Consider the following 18,944-nt stretch of genomic DNA (forward strand, 5'->3'; position numbering starts at 1 on the left):
CTGTTCGCTTTAATCTGCCCCTCACCTTTTTTACTTCAAAGCCTTTGCTTTTTATTAAGATAAACGACCGACGCTCCTTTTATGCAAACAGATATCTGGCTCAGCTGCTGGGCTGTTTGAAGAGGCTGGCCTGGTAGCTGGATGAGAATAGAAGCCAAACGTTTGTAGAACAGGACTTTCATTCTTCATCTGGATGCTGTTTGTTTGGAGGAAGCATTTACTGAGACGGTCGCTGTGTTCGGTTTGTTCAAAATGACTATTATCAAACAGCTTATGATTTAATGCTTTTTCGTTGCTTTTATTATTTGGAACTCAGTCTGTTCACTGGATCTCTGGAAATTCCACAGAAAGCTCTCTTGTGCCATTCTGGCCATTTTTTTAATAGAGGAAGTTCTCCGGAATTAATTTGATTAAGTGACTTTGATAAAAATGGCTGAAATTGCTGAACAAATCTTCCAGATTTATGTACAAAGCCAGAGAGATTTAGCATGGTTGTTAACCTTGTGATTTATTTCGAATGGCTGCCCTGAAACACGTGCCTTGTTCTCAGATGAAAAATTCACTGTATAATTGTTAATAAAGACATGAGCTTGTTACAAGTAAAGCTTTTGTGGTATATAAAAATGAATAGAATGTGCATTCAAAGAATAGTGGAAGTAATCTTGTGCTTTCCATGAGAGGCACTGAAGATAAAATGAGCAAATAAAAATAAGAAACTAGATGACTAATAAGAGGATGAGCCTGTCATGTACTACCTTAGTTTCTCTAGTCTATTCTGAGAAAATTATATGGCCTACTATTGTTTTTCACCATGCAAGTTTTCCAATCCTAACATGAAGGTGCAACACACAGTAATTAGTGCTACGAACTGCTTGGTGGTGGATATTTTTGGACAGGTACTGTAGTGCATACTTATATTTTTTATTTATTATATTTAATATTTATTTATTTACATATTTTTGTATTTACTTATTTATTTATTCATTAAAATAGTTCACAGTAGTTTCAGAAGACAACAAATTGAGTAACAGCAGTGTGACATTTCTGTATTGTTCGCATAAAATGAACTTGTTGTCGGCAGGTTATGAAGCTGGGGGTTAAGGAAGGCGGACGATGTGTCTTTTAGGTACTTGTGGCAGGACAGATAAACATCTCCATGTGTGCCTCGTGTCAGTTTCGCTCGCAAGACTCTGGGAAGGGGTAAAGCGACACTGATGATAGCCTGCCAGCCCAGGTCCCTAATTTGGACACTGACACAGAGCAGTTGAGTGGTTTCAGATAAGTGGGGACCCTGCTGGCTAAACAATTATGTAACAAAGCTGACCAGCGATTTTTGCATCTGCCACACGGCCGCATGCCACATGCCCAGGATGACAGAGTTTTGCGGCGTGGATGCTGTCATAGGTTAAAATGAAGTCACACTCCTCACGCCATGGAGATGTAATCGTGCGAGGGGCGTAGTCCGCCCATGTCAGTGTACCGTGAATATTAAAGAAATCCGGAGAAATTGCTTTGGCTGACCGTGTCGGGTGAGTGAAGGATCATGGGAAAATGGGATTTGTGTGGCCTTCAAGCCTCTGCTCTTTGCCTACACTGCCTCAATACATGCAGCTCAGGTATACTAATTGATAAGGATGTGGTTTAATGTGATTTCCTGTTCTACTTCAAGCTTTTCCCATGAACTTAGAGTGAACTATTTCTCATAATTTTTAAGTATATATTTTTTTCTCTGAGGATATTTTTAAATAGTCTTACCTACCAACCACAGAATTTAGAGAATTTAGAGAAATTGGTTTAGTTATCTTACTCTTGATCGGGAGAATACATATGAATGAATGATGAAAAGGTTCTGGAAGTTCTTTGAGGATTGAAATAATGATGTGGAACTGTCATTTTGGTGGCGCAACCAAGTTGTCGGTGTTGAACTGTCAAATATGTATTAATCATCTCCCCATCAGCACTGGGGCTGTCAACCTTCAAATGAAACATGAAAGCTGAAACCCGTACCCTCCCCCAAATGGTTCCCAGCTAATTGCTTTCAAGTTGCGACTTTCTGACCTCTGCTGAATGCCCTTTGAATGTTTTCAAAGTCCTGCATTGTTATGCAGGTGGCGTTACCTTCTCTCTTGCTCCGCTTCGTAGTCTCAAGGCTACGCGATACAGTCGGAGTACTTCAAAGTCACGTTTTCCCTCGTTCCTGGCTCGTTTCACAATGCTTAATGAAGTATTGTCATAATTCAGCGGAAACTAAAAGAAATGACCATGCTAATTGAATATCTTATGAACTCACCTTTCATTTTTCCCGTGAGAAGTAGTAGGCCCACCTTACAGAAATACACTCAGTGAGCACCTTATTAGGTATTTTATTAGGCTTGTTTTTTAGACTTCTGCTGCTGTAGCCTCTACATGTAGAGGTTTGATGAGTTGTGTGTTCAAAGATGCTCTTCTGCATACTGCGTGGTTATTTGTGTCACTGCCACATTCCTGTCAGCTTCAACCATTCTGGCCCCTCTCCTTTGACCTCTCATTAAAAACGTGTTTCTGCCCGCAGTACAGATTCACTGTATTTTTTTTGTTTTTCACACCATTCTCTGCAAGCTCTAGAGACTGTTGTGCGTGATTATCATCAGATACTCAAACCACCCTGCCTGGCACCAACAATCATTCCATGATCAAAGTTACTTAGATCAAATTTTTTCCATATTCTGACGTTTTGTCTGAAAAACAGAACCTCTTGACCACATCTGCATGCTTTTATGCATTTAGTTGCTGCCACATGATTGGCTGATTGAAATATTTTCATTAACAAGCTGGTGTACAGGTCTTCCTAATAAAGTGGTCACTGAGCCTACACCTAGTTACACCTTCAAGATGAAAAACCACAGAGCTTCCTACGAAACGAGGCTTGCAATCGCCCTCTGTCCGCGTTTGGGAGCTGGGATATACGGCCCCGTGTAAGCCACTGAGTAAGTCACTTGAACAGGCTCCACCCTGACATCACAGACATCGGCACAAAAGCGTGCAGCTTTGATCCCTCTTTAAAAAAGAAATGAAAGTGCTACTGACCGGGCCGCGCGATTTACGGCCCCTCCGGCGCTTTCCCGAGCGCCCCTCCCTGATTTTAACCGGAGGTGACTAAAACCGTGGGTGGCGACAGCAGGTTTCGTGCGTGCGGTCTGGCTGACACGGCGGACAGACTCTGCCGGACCCGTGAGCGGGAAAGCCAGCCGCAGCGATTCTGTCGTTCGTGCACGCGTTGATGAAAGCCTGGGCCCATCATTGGCCCGCACGTGTATTTTCTGACTCACTGAGCCCCAGCCCAATTTCACAGAGCACAAAAAGTGAATTATTTTCTCCCCTCTCTCTTTCTTTTCTCCCCTTTTCTCAGGCCACTTCTCTCTTTTCTGAGGCATATCTCTTTCTCTTTTTTCTAATTTTTTAGCCCATCTGTCTCTCTCCCTCTCTCTACCTATCCCTCTCTCTCTCCCTCTCTTTCTCCCTCCCTCACCCTCTGTCTCCTCTCTTCTCTCTCTCCCTCTCTCTCCCTTTCCCTCTCTGCATGTCATGGAGTGATTGAATTACATTCTCCCCCTGGCCGGGGGCTCGCTCCAGCCCAGGCAACTCTTCAGCTCAGTGCGGGGGACCTGGGGCTAACAATGGGGCAAACACAATGATCTCAATCTTCTCCACTTGCTACTCTGGCCATGCAAAATTTAATACACTGGCTCTTTTTTCAACACACAGTTACGATATCAGATGGAGGACTTGACACCACGGCCTTGTTAGCACTGTTTCTGAAACACCACTATGGTTTCACCCAGAAAAGGATTGGAGAGCCGCGTAGTGGAAGTGTAGTGTAGTAGCCAAAGCCCTATAACCCTGTATTAAAATGAGTGGAAAAGACATTAAAGTACTGTGTAATACATGTCAGGACTACACTGAAGTAAGGCCTGCCATAAAATCCAGCTATGACCAGCTTGAAATACCAGCGACCAGCTGTTTTAAAACATAGCTTCAGCTGGTCAAACCATGTTGAGTATGAAGCTGATCTAACTGGTCAACCAGCTACCAGCTGTTTCAAAACCTAACTTGAGCTGTTTGAGATATGATACCACATTGATGTGTGAAACAATAGACATACAATATCTTAAATTTACAATTTAAAAAATGTCTGTTCGTCTTCTGATATTCTCAGTTTCAAAGATAATGGTCCTTTCTTCTTGTTTAGAGTAATCTCCAGCAACATTCACTCTGCTTGCTCTCTAAAAAATCATGGAGAAACATTTTGGTGAGAATTCAGTTCAAGCCTCTTATAATACGGTTATACAGTGTTTTTTCAATAGAAGGGGAGGAAGAAATGCTAATTTGAGTTTAACAGGCTCGATTTGAGTAGTTCGGTAATTAATAAATGAGCTTATAGCCCATTATGGTTCACAAGCCAAGCAGAAGAACAGGAAAAGGAGCTTATATAATGCTCTGACATTTCACTATTACTGCCAGAGCGCTGGTAGAACCATCCGGCTCAGCTGAAAGAGAAAGATATTAATAATCCCGAGTGTAATGTATTCTTAATGTATTGAAATGGGGGGCAAGATAGAGAACGCCTTCCGAATGAATTAGCTTTACAGGAGGAGGCACCCAGGTCACTAATATGTTCTTTAATATTGCAGAATAATTGCACAAATGCTTTTCCCAAACAGTCACTTTAAGACAGCCATAACAATTACACAATTTTCTGGTACACTTAGTCCCTCAGGTATGTTAAAAGTCTTTGAGTCTCCGGCTGGTTCTGGCTTCCATAACGCTAAGTATGTCATTAATGGCTGTTACAGGGAACTCACTAAATAATACACTGGAGAGAGTTAGAGAGAAAACCCGGCCCCATCGGCGTTAACAATGAACCGAGGTCTTCATTCTCAATATCCTGAAATGGACTCGATACCCAAGTGCTTATTTTTATGAATAACCAGAGATGTCTTTTTTTTTTTTTCGGTGGTATAATAGCGTTCCTGAGCTGTGAGGGTTGGGACCGTCTTCCATTCTCCCTGAACCGCACGTACGCGGGCGGCTGTGAGCTAGCTCTGACTCAGAGCAGACGGGAGCGGCGGGTCGGATGAAGGTGTTAGTTTGGGTTTTAAGGCGAGAGGCTCATCATCGCGGCCCTAGAGGCACGTCTGAGGGCTCTCCTGCGCCGCTCAGCCGGTGGAGAGGAAGGAGAAAGAGAGAGAGAGAGAGAGAGATAGAGAGACGGATAGAGAGAGAAAGTATCCAGCTTGTCCTGGATACACGGCACCTTAATTACAGGGCTGAGGCTGCGCGCTATGCTCCGTTCATTCCGAGGTCTCGGTCACACACTCCGCTCCACATTTATTTCCCGCCCAAAAAACAAAAAAGCATTCCGAGACGCATCTTAAACTTCCAAACAAGCAGCCGACGTGGCCGAGTGACAGACAGTAAACTAAAAAGATCCAATTACTGCCTTACAAGTGTTTTCAGCGGTACAAGTGTCACTTTAAATTGCGTCTCCCCACCTTCCGACGCCGAAGTCCTCGTTGGGTAATTGACACGAGCCACATGCGATGGAACGCGAGGGAGGCGAACAACAAATGCCAGATCAGAACCGCGCGTGGAATCGCAATCCGGAGGAGCCTTTGGCAGTGATAAACTCGGATGTTCTGATGCAACAGAGGGAGGCAACACTGCGAGAAGCAGAAAGTGTTTATCCTCTATGGACTTCTGGGGCGAAACAAGAAAAAAAAAGCGTAGCCTCTGTGGGTAGAGTCTCTGTTCAGGCCTCTCTATGTTTTATTTTTTTGGAAGATTTTTATTGAACAAAGGCCTCTATTCAGCCCGACCACAAAGCTCCGTGGTGTTCATGACTTTACCTCAGAGTGTTGTTTTCTCATTTCGATGACAGCTTTTAAAGTCGCAACTCAACTAGTGATGTGTGAGAAACAAAACAAAAAAGTGTTTTCTTAAACACAGCACTCAGTGTTTAAGGACAAAGTGCACTGAGGTTATATCAATTTTAGATGATGAGCAGGCCTGAATCTGTTAATCTCTGGATTCACCGTAGCAGGAAGGATATATGGTCTGTCTGTTTTATTTTGGATTATGTATGACAATTCAAATCTCAACTGTGGTTTCGGGGGGATTCCTTAGCATTCGCTGTTATATCTGTGTCAAGAAGGCATTTGGCTGGTAATGAGATTTTAATCCATCTGGAGACACTATTATCGGGTCAGTTAATAGTAATGTCTTTACTAGTTTTGCATCAAGAAGCTTGACATGAAGCACTTGTGGAATGAGGTTCTCATTTTAGAATCAGGTTTTTTAATATATATTTTTTGTTAAATTCCTGTTTGCTGTAGGGTACACAGCCTATTTTTAGACTGTTTTGAAAATTAATTGTCCTTCCACCTTTGTTTTAACCTGTGTAAAGTTGTAATTTTTAGAGCGACACTGAATTGCTATGGACTCCAACATGCATGGTGCGCTCATAAAATATGGCTTTAGTTTGAACAATGACATTTTGAGTACATATTTAAGCACGTATCAAAGCATAAAGTTCACTGAGACGGAAAATGGATGGAGACACGGTTGAAGCGCTGTACATTCCTGGATTATTAATCCTCTTTCCTGTAAGTGTTCACAGCTAATAAATGAAGATGTGAGTTATACCTCAGCTGTCTATTCAGAAACCACATTCTCCCTATGCCCATCCACTTTGTGTATTTTACAAGCATGAAAGCAAACAGAGAATCCAGCTATGACCAGCTTGAAATACTAGCTTCCAGCTGTTTCAAGACATAGCTTGAGCTGGTCAAATCATGTTGAGTATAGAGCTGGTCTAACTGGTCAACCTGCGACCAGCTGTTTCAAAACTTAGCTTGAGCTGTTTTTCTTCAGCAGGGAAACTTGTTGTAGGCTCTCATTAACTTTACTCCCACTGTGATGCACACATTTGTGAAAGTTGCTTCATCGAAAGTTTAAAAACCAATTAGTTCAGGTATGTCGGGGTTGAAGCATTTGTCCCCAATTTGAACATTTTTGATTTGAAAAATGTTATTCATCATGAAGCTCCAAAAATTTGAAACTCGTCAAATTCAGACAAACTTCGTGACGCTAAGTGCGGCGGGCAATCGGCGAACATCAAAGCAGCGTCGGGGTGTTGCAGGTATACCTCTATAAAAGCTTTCTGAACGCTTCTGTCACCGGGAGAGTAAGTGCCGGCGGTTCCATTGACTTCATTTGAATTAATTTGCCTAATTGTCATTCATAACCCACACGTTGCGCTTTTTACACTGACTGGGATAATGCTATCTTCCGGTGTTTGCACTGTAATTGAAATTTCTATTATGAAGGATAAACATTTAGGAGCCGTCGCGTGAATATTCATCAGGAAGTGGAAGAGACGCCGAGCGCCCCCCGCGTGGTTGCCGCGGTGACGGGGAGAACGGCCCTGCATGGGGCTGATTGCGCCCAGGCGCGCTCCCCCAGAAGCGGCGAGCCGGAGCTGGCCCAGGACTGATTGACGTCTCTTTCCCCAAACAGCTCCCTCCCAGGTCAGCGAAGTTATCAAGGAGAGGGTTCAGGAACGGAGCGTCCAGCTCTCCTGGCAGGAGCCCGAGCAGCCCAACGGAGTCATCACCGAATACGAAATCAAGTACTACGAGAAGGTGAGCGCCGGGTGCGTGTGTGCGCGCGCGTGTGTGTGTGTGTGCGTCAGAGAGAGAGAGAGAGAGGGAGAGAGGGAATGAGAGACAAAGAGTGAGAGACAATGAGTGAGAGAGAATGAGTTTTAACACACCTTTATTGTAACACTACAACAAAACGGCACAGAAAACCATCAACAATGATAACAACAACAAATGATCGCACTAAACGTCTAGGTTCAGAGAAAGACAAAGAGAGAGATATGGAGACAGAGAGAGAGGCCTGAAGAAAGGGGAGAAAAGATGGCTTGCGAAAAGGGAAGAAAAGGGAGAGATTTAAAAGCACCTTTATTGGAACACTTTCCAGCATGAGAAATTATAGAACTTCAAAAAAAGCCACCAACAACAAAAAATAAACCAACCCAAACAGCCCCGACAGCAGAGGCAGTGAGAGGGAAAGAGAGAGAGGAAGAGAGAAAGATGGCTTGAGAAAAGTGGAGAAAGGAGAGAGCGAGCGCCTTACAGTAGCTTTACAGCACGGCGGCTCCAGACTGTTCTATCTGTCTCTCCTCACACCGTCTCCCCCTTTCATTTTATTTATATCCTCCTCTCAGTCTCCCCGCTATCTGCTGGCTTCCAGGTCGGAAGCGTTTGCCGGATTTTCTTTGGCTGGGTCTCCGCCATCGCAGTAACGAACGAAGCGCTTGTCGCGTTCTCGCAAGCCCGCGGCCCTTCACAGCTACGCCCACACGCGCGCACAGACACTTCACCACATCGCCGAGCACAGCCAACATTAGCAATCTGTTCCTGCATCTCCTTGACCTTCCCATATACAGCGTATATGTTTTAAACCGTGCGGTTCGCTGATCGCAAGTGCCCTGCTGTAAAACCCAAGCTATGACCAGCTTGAAATAGCAGCTGCCAGTTGTTTCAAAACGTAGCTTGAGCTGGTCAAAACCATGTTGAGTATGGAGCTGGTCTGCCTGGTCAACCAGCTACCGGCTGTTTCAAAACCTAGCTTGAGCTGTTGTTCTCAGCGGGGTGGAGAGTAAGGGAGCCTCTTCCCTTCAGCGGAAGAGGGAGCGAGTGGCTTAACTTCACGAAATTGAAGCGGATCTGGAATCCGATTGGCTACGGCCCTCAACTGTAACTGTCATCCGCCGTGCTTTAGCTGCAGTCCACATTGTGGGAGAACAGGAGAGTGTGTCGGCTGTGTAGTACTCTGATGGTTAGGCAGCGGGGCTTGCAGCTTGTAAATGCTGTGGGTTCGACTTCCAGCTGGGGTGCTGCTGTTGTACCCTTAAGCGAGGTACTTAACCTGAATTGCTGCAGTAAAAATATCCTGCTGTATAAGTGGATTGTATATAAAAATGTAATCTGTGCTTTGGATGAGACCGTCTGCTAAATGCCGTAATGTAAAAGCGATGACTTCTTCCCTGTTAGGCTCTGCCATTCCATTTTGGCTTTCTGGGGCCAATAATGTACAAATGAGCAGTGAAATCTGTATTTATATCGTACAGTATATGCCGTCTGCTCAATTCACTGTGTTGAAATGGCATGAACGGAAGTACATAATAATAATAATAATAAATAAGTAAGTCTGCCTGTCATGTGTTCATCTTGCTTTCAGAGATTACTCTATTTTGGTTACCGCAGCCGCTCTGAGTATTCCAGATGAATTGGACTATTCATATTATTATTTTTAATTCATTATTTTTTCATGAATACCATGTACTGGCATATATGTCTTCATGAATACATGAGTACAAGATGTACAATCCTTATGGAACATTCTTCTTATGCCAACAGTTTTTCAGTTTTTTACTTTAACCATTGTGTTCCAAGGACCAAAAGGATCGTATTTATTCGACGGTGAAGTCAAAGTCGACCTCGGCCACGGTGAACAACCTGAAGCCCAGCACGGCGTACGTGTTCCAGATCCGAGCCTTCACTGCGGCGGGGTACGGCACTTATGGCCCTCGCCTGGAGGTGACGACCAGAGAGGAGGCCACAGGTATGCCTGCTGTAAATGCACACGCATGCACATACGTATGCACACACACAGGCACACATGAATGCACGCACACAGGCGCCCAAATGCACACGCATGCAAACACACATACACATGCCCGTACGCATGCACACACACAAGCACACAAGAATGCACACACACAGGCAAACACACACGTATGCACATATATGCACAAATGAATGCACACACACAGGTAAACACACACACGCATGCACACACACACAGGCACACATGAATGCACACACACAGGCACATACACAGGCATACACAAGAATTATTGCACATGCACGCACACACACTCTGTTTCATATACACACATGCACACACCTGTGTCTGCTCTCTCTGTCACACACACTCATGCATGCAAACACGCATACACATTCACTGTGATTTTGATTTTTTTTTCATTGAAAAAGACAGGCATTGAGAAATAGGTTAATCTTGGGAAGTGTTGGTTTACTTCCAAACCTCATACAATGTTTCTGTTGTTCAGCTGAAAAGTTTTGCCATAGCTGAAAAGTACTCCTTTAAAATTGCAAAATCATATGTTCACTGACCCAGGGACATGTTGGTATATATCATTATGTGTTATGTTACTGTAGCTCCGGAAATTGCTCCAGTTCAGTCTTTCATCACTAAATGAGTTATAAACGAGAAACCATCCAACCTAAATGTGTCATTGTTTGAAAGGAAGGTCAGCAGTTCCTCATCTGGGATTGTTAAGCACACATTTTACAGTTTTTTTTCCACATGTTTACACACTTAACAACAGGGACTGAAACAAAATAACCAAAACCAAAATATATACCAAACGCCGATACCATTTCTGCAAAAATACTAGCACATTATCTGCTTTCCACTCATATCACAATTCTAAATCACTCTTTTTGCAAAACTTTATACACAATTCTCTACTTTTGTCACAATTCTCATGAATATCATTTCTTGTATTTACATGAAAAGCACTACTACTCAAAATGCTAAACGCAAATCTCGTAATGGCATGAGACTGCTGATAAGTAAAGCTATTCATAATAGTGTTATTCATTGAGCAAATCAGTGTCCAATTGGTTCTCAGTAAGGTTTATTCATATGATATATGTGCATGTCATTTTGACACAAATAATTGATTTTGAGAAGAGGAAATATGGTTTTGACAAAGAAATGTTTAATTTATCCAGAGATTTGTTTTTCCAGCATGGTTAATGGTATTATTTTTGTTTAGTTTTGACAACACGAGGGATGGTTTCAGAAACCGTGTAAGCAGTTGAAAAAAAACTGTAAAATAGCACAATGATGTATATAGAGGTGCTTTCAGTAAAAATCATCATTCCTGTCCCTACAAGGACATAAAAGGATTTGTGGCCGAAAGATGAGTTGCTCAGTATTCATTATTATCACTGTTCTTACTTATTAATAATGGATAATTGCATAGTTTTTTTTCTAATTTTAATTATACTACGACTAATACTACTACCACTGCTACTACTATTACTACTACTACTACTACAACTACTACTTCTACGACTACAACTACTACTGCTGCTACTACTGATACTACTACTACTACTTCTACAACTACTACTGCTACTACTACTACTGTACTACTAATAATAATAATAATAAAATGTTTTGATTGCATGTTTTTTTGTTGTATTTGTTTGGTGACTGAGTTGTTTGACTGTTTTTTTGACTGAGCTATTTTGCTGTTTGCTCTTTCTGCTGTTTGTTTTAGCCACTATTGTCTCCAGCGAGCAGAACCCGGTCATCATCATCGCGGTGGTGGCCGTGGCAGGAACCATCATCCTGGTGTTCATGGTGTTCGGCTTCATCATTGGGAGAAGGTACGCACTCGCGGGCCCCATTGACTCCCCGCTGCTGTGAGTCTCTGCTTGTCATTCAGCCTTTATCTCACCCACGGGCTTCCATAGCCATGGAGCCTGCACGCGCATCATGTGTCGCATGCTGTGCTAATGGATGGCAGTCCGTCACCTTGTTAGCGTTCGCGCGGTTGAAGAACTGCTGCTGTGTTTTGCATGCGTTCATTTTGATTCTGCTCTGAATCATACAGTATTCTCATACAGGGAGGCTTTGCCTCGTCTCCTCCAATACAAATTGAGGCCTAATTTGCCAAAAGCTGGACTTATTGGTGATAGCTGTTTTTTGCTGTCATCCATACATTGTCTTCTTGTTGCAACGTACCCATAATTCCCATCACAATTACTAAATTATCTACTATTATTTTACGCATGACATTTACCCATAAACACTGGGACCACCAATGATTACTGGGACTTTCCTCGAATAGCCATCTGTAAAAAGTGTGCATTGCATGCAAGGTAGTGAGGGGAATTTGTATGTCCATGTATGTTCATTGCAGTTCGCTTTGTTAAAACAGTCATCTGCATGTCTGGTCTTGCAATTGTTATCGGTTTTGTCGTGTGGTTCTGTGGTCTGCTGCAAACTGTTCAATTAAAGAGCAACCGTGTACTGCTGTTGGCCTGTCTACTGAATGTTCTGGAAGCATGAATACAGACAATTTAATTGTTATGTGCTATTGAAACTATTTATTGAAAACTGCACTGCATTTGTAAAAAAAAAAATATATGTAATGTGATATACAGTAGAAGCATAACCTTCAGATGGGGAAGAAAGACCAGTGTGCATGGTTAATTTGTAATGTGATACATGATAATTTTCTCAGCAGCCTGAGAGTTTATATTGTAATTTTATAAAATGTTCGCAATTATGCTACCTATGAAATGTCAGGAAGCAAGGGCAGTAACAGCGTCATGGCAGAGCCCTCAGTAATTTGAGGAATTCATATGCAGTCCTTTAGATAGAGCTGCTATCTGCTCCTGTAATCAAAGACTTCCAGTGCACAACTCTGCTTTCTGCTTACATCGTGATTCTTTGACTTTCTGTTGAATTTTGCTTTCGCTTTTCCCCTCTGAAGGCACTGCGGGTACAGCAAAGCAGACCAAGAGGGAGACGAGGAGCTGTACTTTCAATGTGAGTGTCGTTCCTCATCAGCTTTTAGCTAACGCTAAACGTTTCAACCTCCGCGCCTCGTCGAGAAAGCTCACGCGAAAACCGGAACTCCCACAACATTTAATCTCCTTTAATTGTTGTTGTTTTTTTTTTTTTTCAAAATAAAACTATAATGAGAACATCTGTTTGGCATTAAACGGGCAGATTTGTCGAGATGAAAAAAGGCCTCCAGACGTTGTACGTTAAAATAAATCTCGCGAAAAGTGTAAGCTGTACAGTTTTTTTATTTTTTAAAGGGAAAAGAGGGAAAAAAAACGTCATTAAAAATGCATCGTCCTGTATGCGGCGGTTTGTCGGGAGAGCGGGGGCCCTTCTCCCGGCGCTCTGTGCCGAGATGAACGCCGTTCTCTTAATCCCGCCGCTCCCCTCCTTGGCTCCTTTACCAATAAGTTTTTCACACCGCCCCTAATGATCCCCCTGGAGATGCCGCCGCAGACAGCTTCCCGGCGAAGCCGTAATGATCTGTGCTGTAGGCAAACTGCTGATTTCGAAACAAAGGGTCAGGGTGTCGCACGGTGGTGGGGGGTGCAGGGGGGTCAGGGTGGCCAAAAGATTGTCCGGGCACCGCTAAGTACCCCACGGATCAGGTTTCGGGAGCGCCGAGGCCCACCCGTGGAAGAAGGGCCCCCTCCTCGGGATCTTATGAAGGGGATACGGCCAGCGATATTAAATGACGGAACGCCGCCGGGGCGACAGAAGCCAGATAGCACGTAAATTCGAGTTGTAGGCCCAATTTGTCTGCCTCGTAGCTGGGAAGATTGCGATAAGACGTCTCCTATCTGATCCGGTGACAGCTTGGATGGACGAAGCAATTACAGGAGCGAGTGCAGAAAATATCTGTTGGCATCGCTTCCTCGCCGAAGCTGAATGCATTCTTGTTTATGTTATTGGATAGGCCAACATGGTTTGGAGGGCTCCGAAAATAGCACGTTTTCCGTTAGGCAGGATTCCGCCTGGAGCTTATTAGTGATTTAATTACGTTATTTTAGCGTGTTTATTTTCTGCATGTTTTGTTGTCGCATGCATTACTTGTTCAGCATTAAACAGCTCGCAGGATTGAAGTTGACAGGTAATATTGTAATAAGGGAAATTTGATGTGAACAAATTAGGTCACTGGAAGACATTAAATTGCCCTAACATAATGTAATACGTTAAGGTAATGTTGGAAGTAGAATGAGAAGTGCAAACGTTATTTTGTCTAACAGTTCCAGGAAATTAAATGGAAAGCAAAGAGCTTTGAAATGTACAATTACGCCTAATGGAAAACCACAGTGAAACAAAGCAAGAAAGGAAGACCAATCCTCTCGTCTGCATGGCCTTGGTGCACAAGATGGCTGTGTGTTAAACCTTATTTTTTAGTTGCATTATCTCTTGGTTGTTTGGAGAAGACAAACCCTGACCTTACACATTCCCATGCTACAAGCTGTACTTAAGAAACAATACAGCGACTCTCTGAAATTAACTGTTTTTGAACTCCCAATTCTTTCATGTTGAAACTAATGGCGTTAAAAGCACTAACGTGTAATTCATCTGCTGTTTTTGTCACCCTTCACATTTGAAAGAATATTCATTTAAGGGGAATCCTAATACTAAAACAGAGATTGCAAATTACCTGTGTTTCACAGAATTTCAATTAAGGAACACGGTTGGATTGCAATTATTTCATAGAAAATGAAAAGGGTTGTAGATAAAACATTTAGATCACATTGAAAGTTAGTTGAAGATAAAATATCTCCATCAACCTCCTATTGAAGAAAGTCTGAAAGGGGTATATAATAGCTCTTTCATAGTATGTATCATTCGGATAGGAAAAAAAATATGGTTTCGGTTTTTCGAAAAGGCCCTTTTGATGCTGATGCTTTTCATCAATGGACTGTTTAGAGAGTCCTAGCGAACTGTTGCCCCTGGTAACCGCCCGTCTGTCAGGCGTTCAGTGCGCAGTGTGCATATTTAATCGTAACAGTAATCCTCTTACCCTTCTACAGTTAAATTTCCAGGCACCAAAACGTACATCGACCCCGAAACCTATGAGGACCCGAACCGAGCAGTCCACCAGTTTGCCAAAGAGCTGGACGCCTCCTGCATTAAGATCGAGAGAGTTATCGGCGCAGGTGAGCCCCGCTGCCTCCCGGTCCTTTTTCCTGTTTAGCCACACGATACAACCATACATCACATTGACAGCCAAACATTTGCATTTCCAATTGGGGTGCTGTTTTCTGCTCTGTTTATTAATAGTACAGAGTCAAGAATAGGGAGAAAAAAAAAAATAGGGGGAAAAAAAAAACCGTGTCTCAATTAAGACGTACTCTGAATCTTTTGGCTAAAGAAAAAACACACGCACACCGACGATAAATCACTGTCACACGGGTTGTAGGGATTTGATTGAGCCTGTAGTCCTACATACCCAGCACGTCCTTTTCTGTGTCCCAGTTACAGCATTCTCTCTTGTGTGTGACAACAAGTCCTAGACCCGCATCCACATCTTCTTACAAGCGCAGCTGCTGTCCCTGCCAGCAAACTCACCTGTTTGCCAGGCATAGTCCTCAGGAGTCTGTGGCTTCACGAGTGGCTTTGTTTCACACAGGGGAGTTCGGAGAAGTTTGCAGCGGGCGCTTGAAGCTTCCTGGCAAAAGAGACATGTCCGTCGCCATCAAAACCCTGAAGAACGGCTACACGGAGAAGCAGAGGCGGGACTTCCTGTGCGAGGCCAGCATCATGGGGCAGTTCGACCATCCGAACGTGGTCCATCTAGAAGGTGTCGTCACCCGTGGTAAGGACGGTAGTCTCTGCCAGGACTTGGGAAATGTGATTCATTTCGAAGATGGCAGTGTGCACGTCTTCACCCAAGTAGCAATTGTGTCAGTATTCAAAAGAAAATCCTAATACAGCTGACCTGAATGACAAGGGAAAAAACACACTGAGGAAGCCAAGATTATTGGTAATGGCCTATGGTTTCTATAAGTGTAAAATTCCAGACAAACAAATAAGCACACACACATTTGAGATACTGAGAGCATAAAGGTGGCCAATGATCGTGCAGCTGAGCATTTATTGGTTAGGTTTGATACATTAACTTTAAACTAAGACAGGAAAACTGCCATGAATGGATCTTATTTAGTGTTAGATTACCCTGAGGCATGTAATATCGTAATATTGATATTTGGTTTCAGTGCTCCTGGTTTAAATCAAGGTGTATGTGCACTTAGTGTCAAAGGAGGAAATGGATCGCTAGTAGTTATGTACATTTTTATCCATATTTTCAGGAAAACCTGTCATGATTGTGATCGAGTATATGGAGAACGGATCATTAGATGCATTCCTAAGGGTGAGTAAAGCAGAGTATATGAAACGGAAATGTGTTATGCAACATTTTAAAGAAAACATATCAAGTTATTCATCAGTTTGATTATTGGTTATTATTATGGAATGACCTACTGCTGAGTTAAAAAGAAATTGACAGTGCAACATCCTTTGTTTTGCCTGTCAGTATAATGATAGATATGTATGTTTATATTTGTGGACATGAATTGTTATTCCCAGCTAATATGCACACATTTTTATCGATGTCAGTTATTATTCCCTTTGATAGAGGCCATGATATGGCTGAAGAACAGAATGCATCGCAAAAGAACAGAATACATGGCTCGGGAACAGAATGTTTTGTCTTGTCACTTGTGGTGAGCTATGGTCTGACGTTTGCCCTGGTTTCGTTGCAGAAACACGACGGTCAGTTCACAGTCATCCAGCTGGTGGGGATGCTCCGGGGGATCGCGGCTGGGATGAGATACCTTTCCGATATGGGATACGTCCATCGGGATTTGGCTGCGCGCAACATTCTTGTCAACAGCAATCTCGTATGTAAAGTGTCCGACTTCGGGTTGTCAAGAGTGATCGAGGACGATCCGGAGGCTGTCTACACGACGACGGTGAGTGAACTAAACACCACTCTCGCTTTCCCGACTCTGCCTCCCGACTTTGGGGCCCTCGCAGAATAAGAAAATAACACAGTCACAGCTAAAATCAGAATTAAAATGAACCCATTCTTTTCTATGTACCTGGTTATGGCTGCACGATATGAGAAAAATATCCGACATACGATAAGGGTGTTGAATATTGCAATAACGATATGACGATATGATTGCAATAACGTTCTTATGTCTTTCTGCTTTAGGTACACTGCTAACATAGACCCCAGACAGTGAATAGCCTATGCCCATTGAATACAAAAATTGAAATACATTATTTCCAACATGCCTTTATTGAACCTGTAGCACATGAACAGCCAATCAATTTAACATAATATAAATGTAAATAAATACCATTCATCGCAGTCTTTAGCGATAAATATACAATATATCGTGCAGCCCTCTACCTGACTGCCTTTGAGTAGTTTGCAAAGCTTATTAACTTGAATATTTTTACAGATTCAGTTTTCAGTGTTGCGACTTTTTGTAATTGATGTTTTAGGGGAAGATGCAGGATATAATGAGTTTGACCTTTACCCCATCTGCATTTTACTGAACAGGGCGGAAAAATCCCGGTACGGTGGACAGCAACAGAAGCCATCCAGTATCGCAAATTCACGTCCTCTAGCGACGTGTGGAGTTATGGGATTGTCATGTGGGAGGTCATGTCTTATGGGGAGAGACCCTATTGGGACATGTCCAATCAAGATGTGAGTCGCTGTTTTCATGTTCGCTCTATTGCTTTGAAAGTCATGGAAAGTGCAAACGATGGCTGTTTTCAATCGAGGCGTACATTGCTACAACACACCAAGGCTGTACAACAGAATTTCATTATCAACATTTTTCTTTTTAATGTTTTCTACTGAGTGAGTAATCCAAGCTCATTAAAATGAGAAAAAACTAAACTTGCAATGTGTTATGATAATCCAGCCTGTCTGACAACATAGCAATACCATCATAGTAAAGTACTCCTAAAAGACTTGAGGCAGGTTCTTTGGCCATTGTTTTGTTTTAGTTAAATTTGGACAGATGAACATTGCAGAACTGTTCATCCTGCTGATAACAAAAGTGGCTTTACAAGAGTGTGGCCACATTAAAATTCCAACAGAGCGGTGATGAGATATATGATGTAAAGTATTTTAATCCCGTTGTGTTTGTTAGTATGTGCCTGATGGATACTCTGCGTTAGTCTGATCCTTTGCTGAAATTAAAGATTATGTAAGCATCTGAAAATTCGCAGAAGATAAACATGCCAAGCTGGAGAGCTAAACATGATTTATACATCTCGTCCCAGCCAAACCGTAAAGCCCCTTTGATTAAATAGCAAATGTCAAGATTGAAAAAGACAAAATCACACAATAGACCGGTTAAAAGCCACCTAAGTTTGTTCCACAAGAAATTAAATCAGGCAGTTGCTTAGACATAACATGGGTTTATAAATCCGCTTAGAGTGGTCTGTTTAAATAGCACATCGATGGTATGTTCCATTAAACACATTTATCCGTGCTTCACGTTCAAGTACTTCTTGACTTTTTTTCCCCGGAAAACACGCATTTCAAACATCAGTGATTTCAAACACTCACTTATGTTTACAGCCGTAGAAGCCCTTTAGTTGGCACGCTGGGCATGGTGAAACTTGACATGCATCAGTGTCAGATTCTGTCCCGTTAAAATTGGGGAGAACAATTCATCTGTGTATGTCCTGGGCTGAAAGAAAAGTAATTGCATTTCTTCAAGCATTTAACTGTTTTGACATTTTCGCCTTTTTTTTGGGTTTGAATTGGCATGACATAAATAATAAAAATGCATATATCGGCTTGTCCATATGCCTGTGTATGCAGGTTGTCAAAACCAAACGATCTCACTGCAAACACTTAAAACAAGACAGAATGCAGAATACAGTATGTACCTCATATACTTTGTGTAATAAGTACACAAATCACAAATTAAAAGAGATTAATAATATATTCTACTTTAAAGCCAGATGGTAGTCAGCAGGTGGTCTGTAAAATATTTTTGTATGTGTTTTTGTCTCTTAATCAGACGCACGTTTAATGATAAGAACCAGCCTCATCTAGAGGAAGTAGCCCTCTTGTATACTTAATTGATCACAGAAAGTTCTGCTGCGGCAGACAGTGACATTTGTAACAGATTAATTCCTTTCTTATACAGGGAGATTTAGTTGTGAAGTTTCCAGAATCTCCTCATTAGAGTGCTTATACATTGTGTACTTGTGCTTGC

The 18,944-nt window shown here is 42.4% G+C and overlaps 1 protein-coding gene across 3 annotated transcripts in view; it reads left to right on the forward strand.

Annotated features, from left to right (window-relative positions):
- Positions 1 to 18,944, forward strand: part of epha7 (eph receptor A7) — a 69,003-nt gene that overhangs the window by 43,809 nt on the left and 6,250 nt on the right. The window contains exons 6-15 of one of the 3 annotated variants that reach the window (XM_061241273.1): positions 7,555 to 7,679; positions 9,501 to 9,680; positions 10,378 to 10,381; positions 11,423 to 11,531; positions 12,644 to 12,699; positions 14,724 to 14,849; positions 15,323 to 15,508; positions 16,002 to 16,063; positions 16,455 to 16,664; positions 17,264 to 17,413. In XM_061241273.1, coding sequence (XP_061097257.1) covers positions 7,555 to 7,679; positions 9,501 to 9,680; positions 10,378 to 10,381; positions 11,423 to 11,531; positions 12,644 to 12,699; positions 14,724 to 14,849; positions 15,323 to 15,508; positions 16,002 to 16,063; positions 16,455 to 16,664; positions 17,264 to 17,413 — 1,208 coding nt within the window. Of the gene's footprint in view, positions 1 to 7,554; positions 7,680 to 9,500; positions 9,681 to 10,377; positions 10,382 to 11,422; positions 11,568 to 12,643; positions 12,700 to 14,723; positions 14,850 to 15,322; positions 15,509 to 16,001; positions 16,064 to 16,454; positions 16,665 to 17,263; positions 17,414 to 18,944 lie in introns of all 3 variants that reach the window. The other 2 variants (XM_061241271.1, XM_061241272.1) reach the window with 2 other exon arrangements.

This window comes from Conger conger, chromosome 5 (genome assembly GCF_963514075.1).
Source record: "Conger conger chromosome 5, fConCon1.1, whole genome shotgun sequence".
Lineage (NCBI taxonomy): Eukaryota > Metazoa > Chordata > Actinopteri > Anguilliformes > Congridae > Conger > Conger conger.